The 20756-nt window shown below is 36.7% G+C and overlaps 1 protein-coding gene and 1 pseudogene across 2 annotated transcripts; one reads left to right on the top strand and one right to left on the bottom strand.

Moving 5' to 3' along the window:
• Nucleotides 1-4434: 4434 nt before the first annotated feature.
• LOC137733640 (dirigent protein 19 pseudogene) lies at nt 4435-5157 on the top strand (annotated as a pseudogene).
• Nucleotides 5158-5553: 396 nt separating this feature from the next.
• Nucleotides 5554-8343, bottom strand: LOC137735661 (scarecrow-like protein 3). Of its 2 annotated transcripts, XM_068475108.2 has the most exons (3): nt 7889-8322; nt 7417-7466; nt 5554-7207 (listed from the first exon to the last, which is right to left on the bottom strand). In XM_068475108.2, the coding sequence occupies exon 3, from the start codon at nt 7151-7153 to the stop codon at nt 5777-5779; it is 1377 nt and encodes a 458-aa protein (XP_068331209.2). In that variant the 5' UTR covers nt 7154-7207; nt 7417-7466; nt 7889-8322; the 3' UTR covers nt 5554-5776. The 2 variants fall into 2 exon arrangements, with proteins under 2 accessions (XP_068331209.2, XP_068331208.2); XM_068475107.2 differs by lacking the exon at nt 7417-7466 and having other exon boundaries at nt 7889-8343.
• Nucleotides 8344-20756: the final 12413 nt, after the last annotated feature.

Here is a 20756-nt window from a genome sequence, read left to right as displayed (position 1 = left end):
GTAACATCCCACATCGCCCAGGGGAGTGATCCTTATATGTATATTCGCATTCCTACCTAGCACGAGGCCTTTTGGGAGCTCACTGGCTTCGGGTTCCATGGGAACTCCGAAGTTAAGCGAGAAGGGGGCTTGAGCAATCCCATGATGGGTGACCCACTGGGAAGTTGCTCGTGAGTTCCCAAAAACAAAACCGTGAGGGCGTGGTTGGGGCCCAAAGCAGACAATATCGTGCTACGGTGGTGGAGTGGGCCCGGGAAGTGGTCCGTCCCGGGCCGGGATGTGACAATTTGGTATCAGAGCCTAACCCTGGCCGCGTGTGTGCCGACGAGGACGTCGGGCCCCTAAGGGGGGTGGATTGTAACATCCCACATCGCCCAGGGGAGTGATCCTTATATGTATATTCCCAACCCTACCTAGCACGAGTCCTTTTAGGAGCTCACTGGCTTCGGGTTCCATGGGAACTCCGAAGTTAAGCGAGAAGGGGGCTTGAGCAATCCCATGATCGGTGACCCACTGGGAAGTTGCTCGTGAGGTCCCAAAAACAAAACCGTGAGGGAATGGTAAGCCCAAAGTGGACAATATCGTGCTACGATGGTGGAGCGGGCCCGGGAAGTGATCCGCCCCGGGCCGGGATGTGACAATTGAACTAGGACTATATCTAGTTGATATGTTTACTATAGAGATTGAGCAAACACTTGTTTATCGTGTAAAGGTAATTTGGAATGATAAGGAGATTAAGTTTAACAATGTGGTATGGCTTGTCGGAGTTGTATACTAGGTTGTTACTTGTTAGCCTCAAGCAATCTTGATAGAACTAGGACTATATCTAGTTGATATGTTTACTAGGGTTTCGCAGTGATATGGTTTTGTCAAATGATAGATTTTGTTTGATAAGATGTTTGATTAGCCACTGACGAGATTTGAACCCACGTCATCATGTAAGGGTTCAATATCTTTCCACCATTGTGGTAAAAGGCCACTTACTTGCGGTGATATGGTTAGTTTGCTAAGGATCACATAATGGGAACTGTCCTTATTGAAGTCCATCGCTTATGGTATAAAGTTGGGTCACTGCTCTCTCACTATATTTATACGCAAGCAATCAGATATTCAACCCCATTTGATTGAGTCGTTTCCAGGAGTGTAGAGTTGCAGAAGAACCCTAGTTCTCGAGTAGTGATGTCATCGTCTGGTAAGTGATTACCTTGGTGTTGTAATATAGTTTTCTTTATGATATGACTCCAGACATTTATCGTTGTTTGCTATGTTGGGTCGGCATTCTGCAGCTCCTACACAGGGAGCACACATACATCAGACATTCATCTTCTAATTTTTCCTAATCTAAGCTTAGACTTGAAATTGAATTTAGAGAATCATACATTTTTACCTCTAAGTGGGTCGACACCAACCATGATCAGAAGTTTGGGGGTGGATCTCCATTTTTGCCTTCAGAGCAATGAATAGAGAAAGAAGATTGGACTCGAGTTAGATGATGACTTTGGTGTTAGTTGGGTTTGACGATGGAATTTCGAGATATAATTTTGATTTTGAGAGAAATGGAGGCTGCAGCTAGGTTTGTGTTTTTGGGTTTTGAAGATTCTAGAGGGAGAGGAACAACTGCTCTAATTTAAAAATACGAACTTTAAGGAAAAACTTCTCGTATTATTTATTTTAACGAAAAATTATATTTTTACACTAAAAGGTCAATACTGGTACTATTCATTTTACCCTTTATTTTGTCCTTATTGTTAAAACTCAAAATTTTCAAACCATTTTTATTAATTTTCTTTCAAAAATAAGCAGAAGACACAAGAGAACTGATAACTGAGTTTAAATAGTGAATTGCTAGGTTTCTTTTCACGTTAAGGCTTGCGCGTGTGGTTTGTAAAAGGCTCAGCGCCTCATGTTGTTCTATTAGGTCACGGGTTCGAATCCAGCACCGCGGCACTTTTGGGTTTTTATTTTTCAGCGCTTTCTTTGATGCTCTCGTGTCCCAGGTTCGAACCCAGTTATGTCCACACTTCCATTCCCTTTATTTTATTTTTCGTTTGGTATCATTTTATAGTTTGTTGTGCTTTGTCTTTTGTTTTATTTTTCGTCTTTCTATTTCTAGTCAATTAAGGTGGTTGTTTATTTTTGTTTGATGTTTTAGTTTATTTTTGCTTTTCTTCTATTTTCCACACCTTGAAGACAATGTGTGATATAAGTTTGGGGGGTGGGAAATAAGAAATTTTAGATTTTTAATTTTTGAGTCAAATAAAAATGTTCATTCTTTTTAAGTTAATATCCATATATTATTTTAAGCGTTAGAACAAATGGATATGGTGAAGATTAATCCCACAGCAGAGTATTTTCTATTTATCGTTGCTTAGGCAATAATTCATGAGTTATACTTTTAAAATTTGCACTTTCACACCTAGGGGTGGGCATGTGCCAGGCTGGGCCCAAATTTGTAGGAACCGGACTCGACCCGTTTTAAAATGCAGCAGGCCGGGCCGAGCTGGGTATATGAATTTTGAGATTTGAAACCGGACCTAACCAAGCCCATTTTAAACGGGCCGATTCGGACCAAGTCCACGGGTCCAAATTACTTTTATTTTTTATTTTTTATTTTTTAAAATTTTTAGAACAGGTTATTTGGATTGGTGGTAAAATCCCTATTAAGAAATTCACGATAACCTTGTGGTCGTGGGTTCTAATTTCTTAATAAGGATTTTACCACCTGCAAAAGTAGAAATAAAAACACTTAAAAATACTTGCAAGAGTATAAGGTTATCGTAGTATAGCAGCTCGAGTAAGGTCGTTATCCACAGGGTTTGACTGAATAATTTATGTAAATACCAAATCTTAATTAATAATTTGAAAACAAAGTTTGGAAGAGGTTGATTTTATGACTTAAAATATTAAAAATTAATTTAATTAAAAATAACTAAATAAATTGGCAAAGTAAAGAAAACAAAAGAAAATAGTTTTGAAAATAAATTTGAGCACTAGGGTTCCGCCGTCATCTTAACAATCATACGTAGTTCTTCCAATTACTTATGAATTACCTATGCATATTTTGAAGGTTAGGTTTTCCTAAAATATGCCCTACTTGGAACCTCCAACAACGTATATCTAACATGCAACCCGTCCGTGATGTCCAGATCGAATGTGAACATGCAAGACTCATTAAGTTTTGTGAAAACTTTATGAAAAACCATATAACCCTTAAGACGTGTCGTCCATCCTAAGAAGTTACACATATTAACCACAAAAAGCCTTAGTTAGTTTCAGGGACAGCTCACCGCCAAAATTGCATCAAATTACTTTTCTAAATATCCTAATGGCGGTTAATCATCAAGACAATTAGATAATTTAAACCGGTGATTAATAATTCAAAACTTGCATGCATAATATCACAAGTAAATTGAAAAGAGACTACATATCCTTTCTAAGGCTCGTGGCCTCGCCCTAGCAAACGAAACTAGTTACTAACAATCATAAAACAAAATATTATTAAGAATATGGATAAAAAACACCTTGAAAATACAAAGTAGTGCGTTCTCCAAAGTATAAGCGTTCTTCTCTTTTATCTCTAATGGCTAAATAGCCTTATTTATACTACTACGAAATAAAATCCTTATTAGAAAAGGTCTTCTAAAAACTAGGAAACATAATAGAATAAGATAATTAGGAAGTAAAAGGCTTCCTATTTAAACTGAAATTCGGACTGCAGAGAAAATCCATCTTTTGATCAACCAAATAAACTCCGATTTGGTTTCAAAATATCTCTTTTTAAAGCTTGAGACGTTCCTAACAAATCCTCAGAAGGAATCTTTCTCAAAATATACCATATTGACCTTCAAAATACCCGAAACGTCTAGAAACGTCAATCTGGGAAAGCTGCGCACTGGGTCTTTATTTCATTGCCAAGGTCAAACGGTTTGGTAGAAAAATCAGGAATTTTGACACAATCTATCTTGAAAGACTCACGAACATCCTCCAATTAGAATCACTCCAAAATTTATCTGTTTGGTTACTTTTTGCTCCAGAGGAAATCAAATGTCCTACATTGAAAATACATAACAAATTATCAAAATTCTACCAAAATAACTAATAAATTAATACTAAGATAAGGGTTATATATAGTGTAATATTGACTCATCAACACCCTGAGAAAGTGGAGAGTAGAGAGTAGAGATCTAGTAATATGTCTTCATTTCTGTACTTCACTAGTCTCATCACCCTCTGCTCTATCTTGTTCTACTCCAACGAAGGAGTTCAAGTTAGGCAATTCATTACAGCCCAGCAATAGCACGTGGAAAAATACACTACGTGACAAGTGTTCTGATTTACTTAAAATTTCTGTTGAAGATGTCATAAAATTATATTCTTTACCCGTTCCTTTTCTATTATGTAATTGTAAATAAATATTACGCAGCGCTCTTGTTGATGGAAAACCAAGCACGGGGTTATAACTTCTTCACCAATGCAAAGAATCCACACTCTCTTAACTAAGGAAGAGACATCATTCCTCACTTCCATACCATTACCATCCTATAAACAACTCTCTGCAACACTTGCAATACAATTGAAAACTGAACGCAAAATGTCTTGTTTTGCCACTTTTGCCTGCTACTCCATCATCTTATCAAATTCCTTCACTACCGTACATGGAGCATTCTCAGACATTCTGTTTTATCCCTATCTGCAAAATGAATGGAGAAGACTACCCGCCTTCAGTTCTATTTCCATGACATCCACAACAGCAAGAACCCAACTGCCATGAAAATTGTTGAACCACCAAACAAGTCAGTTGGGGGTTTCGGAACAATTTTCATGGTAGACAATCCATTGACAGAAGGGCCAAAGATTAGTTCAAAGCTTGTGGGGAGAGCTTAGGGCATTTCTGCTCTTGCTTCCCTACATGACCCTGGGTATTACTTATGGTCTTGAACTTTGCTTTCCTAGACAGTATGTACAATGGTAGTACCGTTAGTATTCGAGGGAGGAATCCTTATATGGAAGCCATCCGAGAGATGCCTGTCGTTGGAGGTAGTGGAGTTTCCAATATGCACGGGGCTATGCATTGATGAAGACATTCTCGATGAGCACGAAAACTGGATATGCTGTTGGCATGTTGCTGAATACAATGTGTCTGTGTTGCACTACTGAAAGAGTAACGATATTGTATCACATCATCTTGGTGAGAGATATGGTCAGTAAATTTACTAGAAATAGTTTTGTTGCTTTTTCTTTTATGGTTTGTGTTGCTTTCCATGAATACATGCTGTGTTGGTTTAGAATTTATTTATTTATTTTTTTATAAACAGTATATTTACTCTAAGGGGTGGAGAATAAACTGGTAATGAACTCGACATTTATGAGATTCAAAACTAGGACATCTTAATTACTGGTGAAAAGGACATCAATAAACCGTAGTACTAAATTGATTTAGAGTATCTTGAATAGCAAGGAGTGTGATATTTCACTACTTAAAAATACCTATATGATTGACTTAAAACCCCAAATATGTTTAAAATTGAAGTATCTACAGAACAGGATTCAACCTAAAGAAAATATGCCAGAGGCACAACACCATGTTTTAATATAGATAGAGATCTAAAAAGCATACAGATTAACAACGACAGAAAAAAGAGAGAATAAATTCTCCAAACCGTTCTGAGAAAGACACTATGCAGTTGGATAGGAAGAAATGCTTACAATCCTTTACACAAACAAGAAAAAGGTACACTTTTACTCAATCCCCGCATGGTCGACCAACATATCATTCTTATCTCCTAGATCTCCAGCCTGAAATCGTAAAAAGAGGTCTGTCATGCCAGCAAATAAACACACATCCATTCTCTTCTTTAATCTTATACCCGTCATAGCCATGCAAGAACCCCCTAGCCTGCAACATTCCATTGTAGCTCAAGGGCACCTTGCCAAACCCTGCCAACTCAAGTCTTAGAATCCACTTCTCAAGCTTCTCATGCCTCTCCCTGCGCTCAGTTCCTTCACATGCTATGATGTTTTTTATTTCCTCTCCGAAAAGCATCTTCTCAACCTTTTGTCGCTCCATCGGTGCTCTTGATACTGTAGACTCTAAGCAATCAAAAAGTGCTCCATAAAAGTGCAATGCTTCCATGATCCTGTCCATCAATGTATGGCCATTGTGGTTTGCCTCTTGCTCGGTTATTACCATTAGTTTTGGCGAAAGGCCCCAAAGAGAAGTTAAAAAACTCCCCGTTGGTGAAGCACCTGATAGCGGGGACCAAGCAGTGTCGGGACTCAGGTTATATGCACTGATTGGATCTTTCTCCAGCCATTCTCCCAAAGTGAGTTTATTCATATGCAAGACTTTCTGCAGGTTCTTAGATGCTAATGGTGATTTCCTCCTTTGATCATCATCACTTGCCAAGAACGAATGTAGCTGCAGAACGGAGCAGATTGCAAGAGCCTCTCCAGTCTTGACACGCAAACTTTCAATGTCAAGGTTCTCTAACTTGCTTACTATAGCATTGAACTGAAATGGGATGTTCAGATTTCCGGCTTCTTCTGTCAACTGAAGGAACATTTGGTCTAATACTTCTTTTTGTTCATTAATGCCCGTAATTCTCAAATGGGGAGGGCCTTCAGGTCGCGCATTCAGTGTTTGAATCAAATTAATCCACTGAGCGGGCTCACATGAATGAAGATCGATAATATGAACCATCTTCTCCCCTTCCATGGCTTCCACTATGGCCTGATTTGTGACCACATACGCAACCTTTAGGAAAGGACAGAGATCAAAGAACAGCCTTTGAACAATAATTTCTTCTGAGACTGATGATATTTTCGTTGAATGAAGCGCTTTATGCAGACCGGGCCAACCTTTAAGCATCCGGTTAGCAAGTGCCTCGGTGAAATAAGCAGCTATTCTCTGCATTGAATCGCCATCAGGAGAGGCGAGCTGAGAAATCTGGTCAAGCCAAAAATTTGCTTTCTCAATACTACCAGAAGTGACATGGCTAGCACATGCGTAAAGAAGCTGGATCAGACATAAACCTCTCTCCTCAGATTTTAGCTCCCTGAGCCATGGTGAGTATGGAGATCCCATCCCAGGAGATAGCCAGGGAAAGAACTGCAGGGGTGATGAAGTTACTGGTGACCCATCGTCTTGCGCCATTTTTTCACTTAACGATAAAAACAATCAGCTGATGCAGAAGATTAATTGCCGGAACTGTTTTAAAACAGAAAGAATTAGGCCACAAGGAAAGCAGCTGAGTAATAAAATTAATTAAAATTCGACTTCAATATTTTCTCTTCCGCATATTTGTTTTCCAAATAATGAAGCACTTGTATTCGAGCTGAAATTTCCAAGTATCATACCTATAATACAAACAATAGTCTAAACTATTTTAATCTATGGGGCCGAGGATTCGAACTCACCTGCCCTGACCATGTGACCTAGCTCTTTCACAAGGTCAGAAGTACCAGACCTGTAATTTCACAGACCTTACTTTGGTGTTTACGTACAGCACACAACTAAAATTAATCATGAATCCGGGTAAATTTGATACAAATCGGGTCAACTGAACAGATGGTTTCTGAGAAACAGGAGAAAAATAATGAAAAATTGAAAATATGAATTTGATTTTTGTTCTTGGAAATGATCCCATTGTGAACAAAACTAAAAGAACTCATTACAAGTGAGCTAAAATATTTCCTTCTCTACTCAAGAATGTAAGTTTTTGGGAATTTTTCATGTTAAATGTCTACTTTTTTTCATCAACAAATCAACCAAAAAGCCCTAAACAAAATCAAATATGCCACACAGAAAAGTATAAAATAAAAAACAATTCACAACAAATGAACAACTACATCTGTAATAAATATAAACTACGCAGAGCAAGGGAATTACCAGAAAAAGTAACTAGTTAGTTCCTCCAATAAATAACCGACCAAGTTCAAACGAGATGGAAATTCCTCACTGGGTCCAGAAAAGTTTATGAAATGGTAGTGGTTGGCTGGAGCCTCCTCCTAGCTAATCCATCAAAGGCGAGGAGTTTAAGAAAACTCAGAAGGGTTTTGTGTTTGTGATGTGAAGTTTTGTTGCAAAGTGAGTGAAATAGCAAAAAGCTCTTGTTTTAAAGTACTGTTCCATGGCTGCACTGGCGACAAACGAGGCTTCCTTTCGTCGTCATTGATTTATTTTGTTTGTCCTTTGGCCCGTTCAGAGGAATATGGAATTTCTGAAATACAGTGCCCTCCCCCTCTCCCCCTCTCTTTAGCTCCCTCTCGATTTTATCTTTAAAATGTCTGGTGTATTACTTTGTTTCTCTCTCACTCTCACTTGAGATTTGTCACCAAGTGAAATGGATGGAAATAAGAGCTGGCCAAAGTTTGGGACTATTCTCCAACACAATGCCCTTCCAAAACATGTCCTAACAAAACAAAACAACACACTTGCTTGTTGCTTAGTGGGTAATCAATAGTGGGGAGATTGCAAGGAGGAGGCCTCCCAAGTGCCTCCAAATCCAAAACTCGTATTTGGATTCTTTCCAAAGGCATACACCATCCACTTGGTACTTTCTTCTTACATTAAGACAAAGGGACAAGCAAATTATTGGAAAAGCCAAAAGTAGAGAGAACATGTAACTTTTGGTGGTGGCGGTGGTGGGAGTACTTGGAAGAATACCATACCCCAATTCCTTCAGTATTTCTTTTTTACCCTAACCCAATCCCATGTATGAACTTCCCCTTGTGTATTTAATCAAGTGACATCAAATTGCAATCTACTCTAAGCCACCTAATCATGTAGTATAGTGGTATACCACATCATTGCACCTAGCCAGTCTATGCTTGAGTTTGTTGTTTGAAAAAATTTATGCAATCAATTTCACTTAAATTTTATCATGTTCATGCAGTGAAAAGTGTTTCGAGAAATACAATATAATTCATTTTAACAGTCTCCAAAATAACATGGAATAATTTCATTTAGAACGTAAGTGATTTTACACACTTATTTTTCTTCACGTGCACATGGCTGTTTATATCTAATTTTTAGATTGAATCAATAAAAAAGAATCGATTAATATAAATAAACAAAGATGTGAATAAGGAAAAAAAGAAAGGAGTATGCGGATATCATTACTCAACAATGTGTCAATTTATACAATAGCTGGATACTATTACGATTACATTGAAATGAACAATAATAAAAAGACACACACGTATATAGGTTGATTTAGTGAAGGGTATTTGGCAAGCCCACTGTTAAGTGAGAGATCTTAAATTCGATTCTCCCCCACCACCTCACTGTAAGTGTAGATACTATAGTTTGTTCAAAAAAATAAATAATAATAATTAATAAGGAGACACATCTCTCTCTCTCTCTCTCTCTCTCTCTCTCTCTCTCTCTCTCTCTCTCTCTCTCTCTCTCTCTCTCTCTCTCTCTCTCTCTCTCTCTCTCTCTGTGAACCCTAGTTTCCGTAAGGCACCCTTTTGGTGCATGATGAAATCGGCTCCACGAAAACCCTAAATTAGAAATGAATTATTAAAGGTAAGGAACCATATTTTATCCTATTGAAAAATCAATATCCATTCAGTTTGTTGACCATATTTTAATTGATCAAAATTTGAATATCTAAATCATGATCAATTATTCAATATTCAATATTCGAAGAAACTTAGTGATATGTATTTTTTTTTTCTACTGGAGAAAACGGTTCATGATCAATTGATACGTACATAACATCAACCCCCAAGCTATATTACGACGTAAAGCATCAAGGATTAACTATCCTAACAGGGAGATTATCTCGGTAATCCAAAATGAGAGATCCCCATCAAAAAGGCTATGTAACGAGGAAGTCGGTGAGTAACTAAGCTAAAAATGTATTTGAACAATGCTAAACTAGGCTAACTATGTGATCAATTACATTGAGTGGCTAGAGCAAGTGAAGTTAGGAAGGGCAGGGTTTGATTTTTCACAACATAAGTTGGCCTACTTTATTAATTAGAATTTAGGCAATTAATCTAAATCTCACAATATGAGTACATGAATATAACGACACGAGTATGAAAGCAAAAAAAAATTGTCCACTACGTAAAAAATCAAGTTCTCTACATATGGGTGTCCATATCTTAAGAAACTTCTGGACATATAAGCCTTTCACTTTTTATATTCTCATTCAAGAAAGATATCCTATACAAAACTAGGAAAAACTATAGCATCTGAATAATATTCCTATTTCAATCATACAACCCATTTAACTCTCAAGTCTCAAATTACTTTTTTTTTTAACAAACGATATTATTTATACTAAGGGGGTGAGAGAGTGAGCTTAGCCTCATAATGTGCTAACAATAATGTGGTTCAAATTCGTTTTTGGCAAGAATCAAAACTAAGACCTCTCACTTACAAGTAAAAAGAAATATCACTAGACCATAGTCCTAAGTGACAATAAGAGTACATAACTCTAAAGAATAATTATTTGGTCTAGTATGTAACTCTCAAATAAGAGTACATAACTAAACCATCGAGCTTTGTAGCGGGGGCTTGTAACTAAGCAGCGCATTAAAGTAAATGGTTGCATGGAGATTTAAGTCAATTGGAGGTGAAAGATTCTTTATCACCTTATGCTGAAGTCACATTAAGCACGCCCTAATCCCTCAGGTTAATAGGACATACCTACCTTTGAAAGGGGCATAACAAACCACAATTGTTGTTGAAATAATTAAATCTAAATTTCATATGTTACTCATGTGGAAACTACAACATGGCAAAAAGAAAATGTGACAAAATAGCTAGTGAAGACATTAACTAGTGAAGCCATTTTATCTTACCATAAATTTATTGGAAATTTATGTTTGAAAATTTCTTTAAGCCGGTTCATACTCTACAACATAAAGCTATGATATATGGTACCCTTGCAACGAATGTTCCATGATATATACCATATATGTGGATGTGGGAGGCTAATGAGATACGAGTCGGCCAGCACTATTGCATGGCTAGTGCTAAATATAAGTAGACAAAATGGAGCATCTGTCAGTCGTCCTTTTTTTTTTTTTTTTTTTTTTTCCTCCAAAAATTCCAATTCCTTTGTACTGTTGTTTGTAAATCATTTGTTTGCAATTACAAGCTGGTCAAACTGATCAAGTCTCACTGCCTAATTTTTTCTATTATATATATTTCCCTGGATCAGCAAAGTGCAATAGTCACGAAATACAATTTGAATCCTATTTAATAATTTTCTGAATTTTTGGGGTTTTAATTTAAGTATCAAATGACTGAGAATGAAATATATAGAATTTTATGTTACACATTTCAATTCCTGTGAGGATGATGATGTGTGTGTGTATATATATATGGTTTAAAGTTTAAACAACGTTATTTTAAAATTAAGGTTAAGGCCATTAGAATCCTTCATCTTTTCTTCGGGTGCCGGATATCTAGGTAGCTTTAGAGGTGGTTAGCATGTCAATTTGGTATCTCTTTCACCTTTTTAAATTCCATGGCTATTCTTGGGATGGCTACATATGTAAGCCCTTTTCCCAATAGTTGCACAATCTCTGATTTTTGCGGGTCTTTCTATTATTTCGGCTATTTGGAAAGCTCGAAATAAGTTTAATTTTTTGGTCGTCCAATCTTTCATCGTCTCTGCATGTATATCAATTTTGGGATCGTTCATGATGGGAAGTTTATTCTTGATTACTCTCAGGGTTTTGACACTCGCATCATTTCTTCTATGGGGATTCAACCTATCCCATGCAAGGTGCCAACTATTCTTCCTATTCTTTGGTCTTCTCCTTGGTTCCCTTGGATTAAACTTAATATAGATGGTTTGTCTAAAGGAAATCTTGGTCCTGCTGCTTGTGGGAGAGTTTTCCAGGATTTTCATGGTTAGTTTCTTGTGGTATCTGCCAAGGGAATGGTCATTGCAACTCTTTTTTATGTGGAATTATTACCAGTTGTTATTAGTGTAGAGTTGCATATCAGTGGGGTTGACATTGTCTTTGGCTAGAAAGTGACTCTTCTAGTATTATTTCTGCTCTCCAATCAACTAATTTTGATCCTCATTGGCCTCTTCATATGCAATGGTCTATTTGTTTGGACCGCATTTGGAAGATGGCTTTCTATGCCTCTCACATATATCAAATGTGGTTGTGGACAATTTTGCTAACATGGGCTTGTCTTTTCCAATTTTGGTATGGCTTAATTCCCCTTGGATAGCGGTTCGTGCTGCTTTGTTTCAGACTATGTTGGCTTTCATGGCTTCTGTTTCTCAAATTAATGTGCATCTCGGTATACATGTTTGTCTTACTTTCTTGTTTTTTTTTCTTAACTTTGTGATGTTGCTTGTTCTGTTTTGCAGATTTAGAAGTTTAGGTTCGGCTTTAGAGGGGTTAGGTTTCATGTCCCCCTATTTTCCTTATATCTTTGTTGTTTTTGTTTCTAAAGGAGTATGGTTTATGTCCCCCTTCTTTTCTTGTAATTTTTCTTTATCATTTTTCTTTGTATTATAAGGGGTTATGTCCCTCCTGACTAGTGCACTCTTTTTTTTATATCAATAAAATCCCCTCGGACCGTCGAGGTTTTCTAAAAAAAAAAGAGCCTCCATTCGTTTGGGTTTTAAGTGATATTCTACACTAATCAAAGAGAGAAGGATCGGGGGAGAGTTGGGGGAGATCATTGAACCTAAGCTGGAATGAGATGAGTAAACATGTCCTAACTACCAAAGCAATATCCACCACTTGTAGGAAACCACCATGCTCCTTCTCTATATATAAATGAGCACCCTAACTACCATGGCAATACACTTGCATGAAACTTTCAATATAACTATAATACCCTTCACTAATTAGAATGTTAAAAGAAAATTTTAACTAATTGGGATAAAAGAGTAGAATGATAACATTTTGAATTAAAATAGATTAATTAAAAATTCTGAAAACTAAAAGAATCCCACGTAGTGGGCAGTTTCTATTGTTGATTTCTTGGATTTATAATAGGGAAATTTTTTGAAATGTCATATTGTTATAAATAGGCAAAAGTTAGAGAGATAACCTTTGCTAGGGGCATGAGCGAAGCAGGTGCAATTTATCATATTGTTTAGTTTCGTAACTCTAACACAAAAGGATTGCTGGTAAAGAGAGGAAGAGATGGATACTGATATTATTGCTTTCACTTATTTTCTTTTCTGTGTGTTGTGATCACACACAGAGTGTTCTTTAAATAAAGCCACACCCGTGAAAACTTACAAAGGTGAAATGAGTGCTCTTTGAAAAACCTCATACAACAACAACATGGTCACTATTCTAAAGTGTTCTTCACCTTTGGCTAAAAACATGTGGGCATTCACTCCCACAACTTTTACAACACTCCCCCTTGGATGCCCACATATCAACATCAGTTGCCTCGTTAAAACCTTGCTCGGAAAAATCCAGTGGGAAAAAACCGTAGCGAAGGAAAATGAGTACAACTTTGCTTGGATTGTTGATATAGTGTTAAGTATACTTTTGTTGCCTCAATAAAACCTTGATAGGAAAAACCTAGTGGGAAAAATCCTAGCCGAAGGAAAAAAAAGTACAAAATACATGTATCATGAATGCTCACCCCGATATGTATCCCCCCTAATTTCGCATTCTTCAAATTTAACTGATTGGTAAGCTGAAGTAATCTGATACCATGCACTAGCTTCTGAAACGTGCACTTTGGTAAAGATTTGGTGAATAGATTTACCAGATTTTCATTGGAGCGGATTTGGCTAACTTTAATAACTTTAGCCTTCTGAAGCTCATATGCACTAAAAAACTTTGGAGATATGTGTTTAATCTTATCGCCCTTGATGAATCCTTCCTTTATTTAGGCAACACGGACTGCATTATCTTTATGAATGACAGTTGAAGTGTTTGTCTTTGAAAGTAGATCACATGAATTCTGGATGTGGTGGATCATTGGTCTTAACCAAGAACATTCATGACTAGTTTCATGTAGAGCAAGTATTTCCGAGTGATTGGAAGCTATAACAACTAAAGTTTGCTTCGTTGAGCACCATGAAATTGTTGTATTTCCATACTTGAACACATATCCAGCTTGTGAGCGGGTTTTATGCGGATCAAAGAGAAAACTAGCATATTCGTATCCAACAAGGTTCTGGTCATTTGTGGATTTCTCGGAGTAGAAGAGATCCATGTTCATTGTCCCACGAAGGTATCATAAAACATCTTTGATTCCCTTTCTAATGACGAATTGTTGGTGCAGAGTTATACCTTGCTAACAAGTTAATTGAAAACGCTATATATGGTCTAGTACATTATGCTAAATACAATAAAGGACCTATTGCACTCAAATATGGTACTTCTGGACGAATGACCATTTCATCATCTTCTTTTGGATGGAATGGATCTTTCTTAATGTCTAGAGAACGAATGATCATTGGCGTGTTGAGTGGATAAGCATTGTCCATGCCAAATCGCTTTAGGATTTTTTTCAATGTAAGCTGATTCATCGACCAAAATTTCATTAGCACAATGCTCAATCTGTAGGCTGAGACAATATTTTGTTTTCCCTAGGTCTTTCTTCAAATTCGTTTTTCAGATATTCAGCAATTTTATTAAGTTTTTCAAGGGTTCCAACTAAGTTCATATCATCAACATATACTGCCACTATAGCAAATCCAGAATTTGATTTCTTAATGAAGACACAAGGACAAATGACGTTGTTAATATATTCTTATTTGATCAAATACGCACTAAGACGATTATACCACATTCCTTAATTTGATTGAGAGCATACCTCATGGCTTGTTAGTCGTTTCAGGCAACTTAAGTCCTTCTGGGACCTTCATATATATGTCAGTATCTAATTCTCCATATAGATACGCGGTGATGACATCTATAAGTCACATGTCAAGATTTTCTGAAACCACTTAACTTATTAAGTAACGAAACGTAATTGTGTCCACTATAGGAGAGTATGTCTCCTCATAATCAATTCCAGGTCTTTGTGAAGAACCTTGTGCAACAAGTCGTGCTTTATATCTTTCAATCTTGTTTTTTCTCATTTTGCTTTCTTGTGAATACCTATTTGTAACCCACGGGGCTTACACCAGGCGGGGTTTGGACTATCGGTCCAAAAACATTTCGTCTTTCCAAGGAATTTAATTCTGCCTGGATTACATATGTCCACTTAAGCCAATCTTGTTTTTGTTTGCATTCATCAATAGAGCGGGGCTTAATATCATCGCTTAATATGTGGCTATTGCGAATGCGAACATATCATTAATGATTATTTCATTTCGATCCCACAATTCATTGGTACATGCATAATTTATGGAGATTTCTTTGCTTTCATGTACTTCTGTCTCTTCAGGGACATGTATCTCATCAAGGATATTTTCTTTTTCTGGAAGTACAGAATCATGAATTGTGAATTTGTCATTCATTTTCTTTTCCTAAATGATTTTATTTGGATTCAGTTGTACTCTCATCTTTCTCTTTCGAGAGTCTGAATCTTTTGAACCTGGGGTTTACCACGCTTCAAGAGTGCACCAGATGAATCATTCGCTGCCATTTTATTTTATCCAACAGGGACATCAATTCTTACAGGTGTATTTGCAGCTCGTATGTGTGATTGTGTCATTTTCGTAGCATCATCAAATGCATCTGGCATTTGATTAGCAATACTTTGAAGATGAACGATCATTTTCACATTGAGTGTTTCATGGATCGAAATGAGATAAGGTGGGTACAACCTATGTCAGCTCTTGGCGTTCTTCTGGAACAATCTTTTTTCCCCCTAATGACGAGAAAACTATCTCATCAATGTGACAATTCGCAAAATGAGCTGTTAAAATATCACCTGTCAAAGGTTTCAAATATCTAATGATAGATGGTGAATCAAACCCATATAAAATCCCAGTCTGTGTTGAGGTCCCATTTTAGTGCGTTGTAGTGGTGCAACATGCACATAACAACACAACCAAAAACTCGTAAATGTGAAATGTTTGGCTGATGCCCAAACACAAGCTATACTGAGGAGTATTGGTGGTTGGTTATAGGTCTCAATCGAACCAATGGTGCATGATGTAAGATGGCATGTCCCTATGCAGAAACTGGCAATTTTGTTTTCATGAGTAAAGTACGAACTATTAATTGAAGCCGCTTGATAAATGCTTCTGCTAAACCATTTTGAGTATGAACATGAGGAATAGAATGTTCAACATCAATGCCTAGTGTCATGCAGTAATCATCAAAAGGTTTGAGATGTAAATTCACCAACGTTATCAAGTTGAATTGACTTGATAGGGTAATCTGGAAACTGTGCTTGCAACTTAATTATTTAAGGAAAAAGTCTTGCAAAAGCTACATTTTGAGTAGACAAGAGGCAAACATATGACCATCAGGTAGATGAATAAACCAAAACCATAAAATATCGAAATGGTCCACAAGATGGTTGAATAAGTCCACAAATATCCCCTTGAATTCTTCGCAAAAATGATGGGGATTCAGCATCAATCTTTAATTGTGATGGTCTAAGTACCTTCCCTTGAGAATAAGCCTTTCAAGGGTTATCATTTGACATAGCAATGTGTCTGCTCAATAATGGATGCCCATTAAAGTTGGTTATGATTCTATGCATCATGGTGGATCCTGGATGACCCAGACAGTCATGCCAAAGGATGTAAATTTTTGGATCAATGAACTTCTGGTTCATGACAGTATGTGCTTGAATTGTCTTTATGTATGTATAATATAATCCACTCGATAAACCACGCAACTTCTCCAATGTACGCTTCTGGGTATCATTGAAGATAATGCATATATATTCCACATTTTTTGCACTTTTCGTTTCAATGTGGTATCCATTTAAACATATGTCTTTAAAACTCAACAAATTTTGAGTAAATCGAGTAGCATACAAAACATTTTGCATGGACAATATTGTTCCATTTGGCAACATGATTTGGGCTTTTTCTGAGCCTTCAATTACATCTTATTGGGCTGATATTGTTGTTACCTTTACTTTTGTAAGCATCAAGCTTGAGAAATATTTTTGATCTTGAAGTATTATATGCGTGGTTGCACTGTCTATAAGACAAATATCTCCGACATTGCTCTTGTTTTGAGAATAACCATAGTTTTTATCCATACTCTCTGAGTAAGGGAATCATAGTTAAAAATAATTTATTCATAATAAAAGGAAATTGAAATGTCACTTTAATTGAATTGAAATGCAAGCTTTAAACTACAAGTTTAGTACATCAAACATAAATGATTCAATTTGACCGATAAATCGAACATTGTATCAGGTATATCCATTGGTTTAGCCTGGTAGAGAAAATTGGTTTCGACTTCCTTCTCCTTGATGGAGGCTTGATACAGGTCTACCAGATGTTTTAGGGTACGACAGGTACGCGCCCAGTGCCCATTACCACCACACCTATGACAAGCTCCTTCAAGATTTCTAGGAGTGTTATTCATATAAGCTTTACCTTTGTGGCAATTTACATTTTTAAAGCTTGGGCCTGAATTATACCTTGGACACTGGTTGTAAAACTGGACACCATGATTATTGTCTTTCCCATTCCATCGGTCTCGCTTGTGGCCACGTCTTCGTTTGTAATTATTGCCACGAGAGGAAATGGTGTTCACTTCAAGGGAAGCAGCATTCACTTTTGGGAATGGCGCCGATCTAATAGGTCAGACTGATGATTTTTCATCAGGAGCACATTGTTTTGTTTAGTCAGAAGGAGCATCGATATCAGCTAGTTGTACTCAGTAAAGTCTCACTCTCTATAGTATTGCTGCAAAAGCACGTTGGAGGCATGAAAGGTGCTAAAAGTCTTTTCCAGCATATCTTCCTCAGTGATGGTTTCCCCACAAAGCTTCATCTGGGAGCTAATTCTGAACATTGCAGAGTTGTACTCAACAACGGACTTGAAATCCTGGATCCTCAGGTGTGTCCATTCATAATGAGCCATTGGAAGAATCACTGTTTTCTGGTGATTGTATCTATTTCTCAATGTCTTTCAGAGGGCTAACGGATCTTTAACCGTTACGTACGCACTTTTCAATCCTTCATCAAGGTGGTGATGGATAAAGATCATGGCTTTCGCTCGATATTGAGATGATGCACTGTTTCCCTCCTTGATGGCTTCTCCAAGATTTCCTACCTCCAGATGGATCTTGGTATCCACTACCCAGGTAAGGTAGTTCTTCCCAGTAATATCCAGGGCAACAAAATCAAGTTTTGCCAAGTTCGTCATTTTCTTTTTCTAAAAGAAAAATGAGATGTGTAAGAACTTGCAATAATATGTATAGTGTTAGAACTTATGGTTCATACAAATTTTTCATTTTGATCTTCAGGCCAAAATGATAAGTATTCGAAACTTCAGGATCGAGATTTACATAATTAATGAGGAAGGTGATTGTACCGCACCATTCTCATTGAAACAATATAGTGTAAGATGGGGGATTATACCGCACCACTCAAGTAGCAGGGAAATTAAATATGCAGAGTAGGGTGAACGATTATACCGCACCACTTAAAATTGTAGTAGAATTAAATCTGCAGTTCAAGATGGGCGATTGTACCGCATCATCTTTGATTGCAATAAAATTAACATAAATAAACATTGGATTAGTAATTACGAGCTACACCAAACAAGAAATCAAAAATATAAGTAATTTTTATATTGAGATGAGAACTAGGAGCAAGCACGGTGCTAGCAGATTTTGGCGAGGGTACATCAAGCAGGTGTGGCAGAGGATGAAGAAGAATGGTAAAATCCTTGGATGAAGCATTTTTTCGGGGAAGGGAAATGAGAACTGGTTAGGGTTAGAGATTTGTGCTAATAATGTGTTATAAATAGGCAAAAGTTAGAGAGGTAACCTTTACTAGGGACATGAACGAAGCAGGTGCAATTTATCACACTATTTAGTTTCATAACTCTAAAACAAAAGGATTGCAGGTAAAGAGAGGAAGAGCTGGATACTGATATTATTGCTTTCACTTCTTTTTTTTGTGTGTTGTGATCACATACAGAGTGCTCTTTAAATAAAGCCACACCCATGAAAACTTACAAAGGTGAAATGAGTGCTCTTTGAAAAACCTCATACAACAATAACATGGTCACTATTCTAAAGTCTTCCTCACCTTTGACTAAAAACATGTGGGCATTCACTCCCACAACTTCTACAACACATGAACTTGTACGCATTTTTCAATTTGTCATATAAACTAAAACTGTAAGCAATTTGTCATTCCAACTTTTTGAAATTATTAATTTGTCATTGCTCCTTAACTCCGTTAAGTTTTCCATCCAATATAAGTCATGTGCCTCGCATATGATTTGTGTTTAGGGTTATTTTGGTCATTCTAATACCTTACTTCCCTTTTATTAAGTTGTATTCGACAAAAAACTGTAGGGTTTCTCAGGCAATGGAACAATATTTTTGATATGATAGCAATGAAATGATCATGCAATGCACTCTCTTCTGGTTATTCCAAATATGTAATGATACACGAGTGGGAGTTTGCATTTTAGTATGTGACGAAGACATAATTTCATATAGGCAGTGTGAGACACATAATTTATATTGGATGAAAAACTTAACGGAGTTAGGGTGAGATGACAAATGAATGATTTTATAAAGCTGGTATGCTTAAAATTTTAATTTATATGACAAATTGAAAAATATGAACAAATTCATATGACATTTTAAAAATTTTCCCTTTATAATAATTATAAAATCAATATTTTAAATAAAATAAAATAAATATGAATTATCACACGCGTTAGCGCATGGCAAGAGGCTGGATGTTAGGCTTTACCCTTGGGCTTATACACTATTTCTAGCTGGGCTTATACACTATTTCTAGCTTTTAGGGACAATTTCCATTTGACCATGACTCTCGATTGCAATCAGTATATGAGGTTTTGAAAGAAAGTTAAATAAAGAATGCCTGGCAAAGTATGCAAAAATCCTTGGGAACAATGAAAAAAAAGATATCTCGGTAACGAAAATTATAGGGGGCTAAGATCCAATGGTGAACAATTGCCCAAAAGAAAAACTGCCTGGTAGGAGATATTAGGCCATTGAAACCAAACCCTAATTCCGATTACTTTACTCTAGGGTGGACATTTGGATTTAACTATTTTTTGAACCAAAAAAAAAGTCAATTCACATTTGAGTTTGGATTTGAATTTTATTTTGATATTAGATTCTTTTTATGAATGTCAACTAAGTATCGTAAGTAAATTGCTCCCGGTTGTTCAATTATTTGATAACCAGAATCATTCTTTGATGAATGATATAAAAGTGGTGACCAAAAACGTTTTGAAAGACAATTGGAATTGTCACCCTATTCTTATCCCTTTTTTTTTTTTTTTTTTTTTTTTTTTTGGGTTTGTCAAACGCTATTCTTATCTTGGTTTTCTTTCTTTCTCTTCTAATTTTGTATTTTGCTTAGGAGGCAAGCAAACCCGTAAGAAGTATACTTCAAAGCTTCACCGAAAACAAGGAAAGAAGACATGTTTTAGAGATCTGGCCAGCCATATAGGCAGTATCACCCAAATTAAAGGGAAATCTCAATGATAAGCAATATTTTATGCTATTTTAGTTTTTATCCTTTTAACAAGGCCGTGAGTGCGTCTTAAACCGACTACACATCGGTCTTAACAATGCTAATGGTCGTGTTTAGCAGGGCCAAAAATAGACCATGTGGCCAACCGTTGTCAATTAAAGGGATTTTTCATTGATAATTACGTTGTACCAAG

This window comes from Pyrus communis, chromosome 7, assembly GCF_041283825.1.
Source record: "Pyrus communis isolate YQ-2024b chromosome 7, ASM4128382v1, whole genome shotgun sequence".
NCBI lineage: Eukaryota > Viridiplantae > Streptophyta > Magnoliopsida > Rosales > Rosaceae > Pyrus > Pyrus communis.
Note: the sequence above shows the minus strand (reverse complement) of the source record. Positions and strands in the feature narration are given on the sequence as shown.

Bases quoted from the DNA above. Each gene is read 5' to 3' on its own strand.
- LOC137735661 (XM_068475107.2), bottom strand. From the start codon at position 7,153: ATGGCGCAAGACGATGGGTCACCAGTAACTTCATCACCCCTGCAGTTC.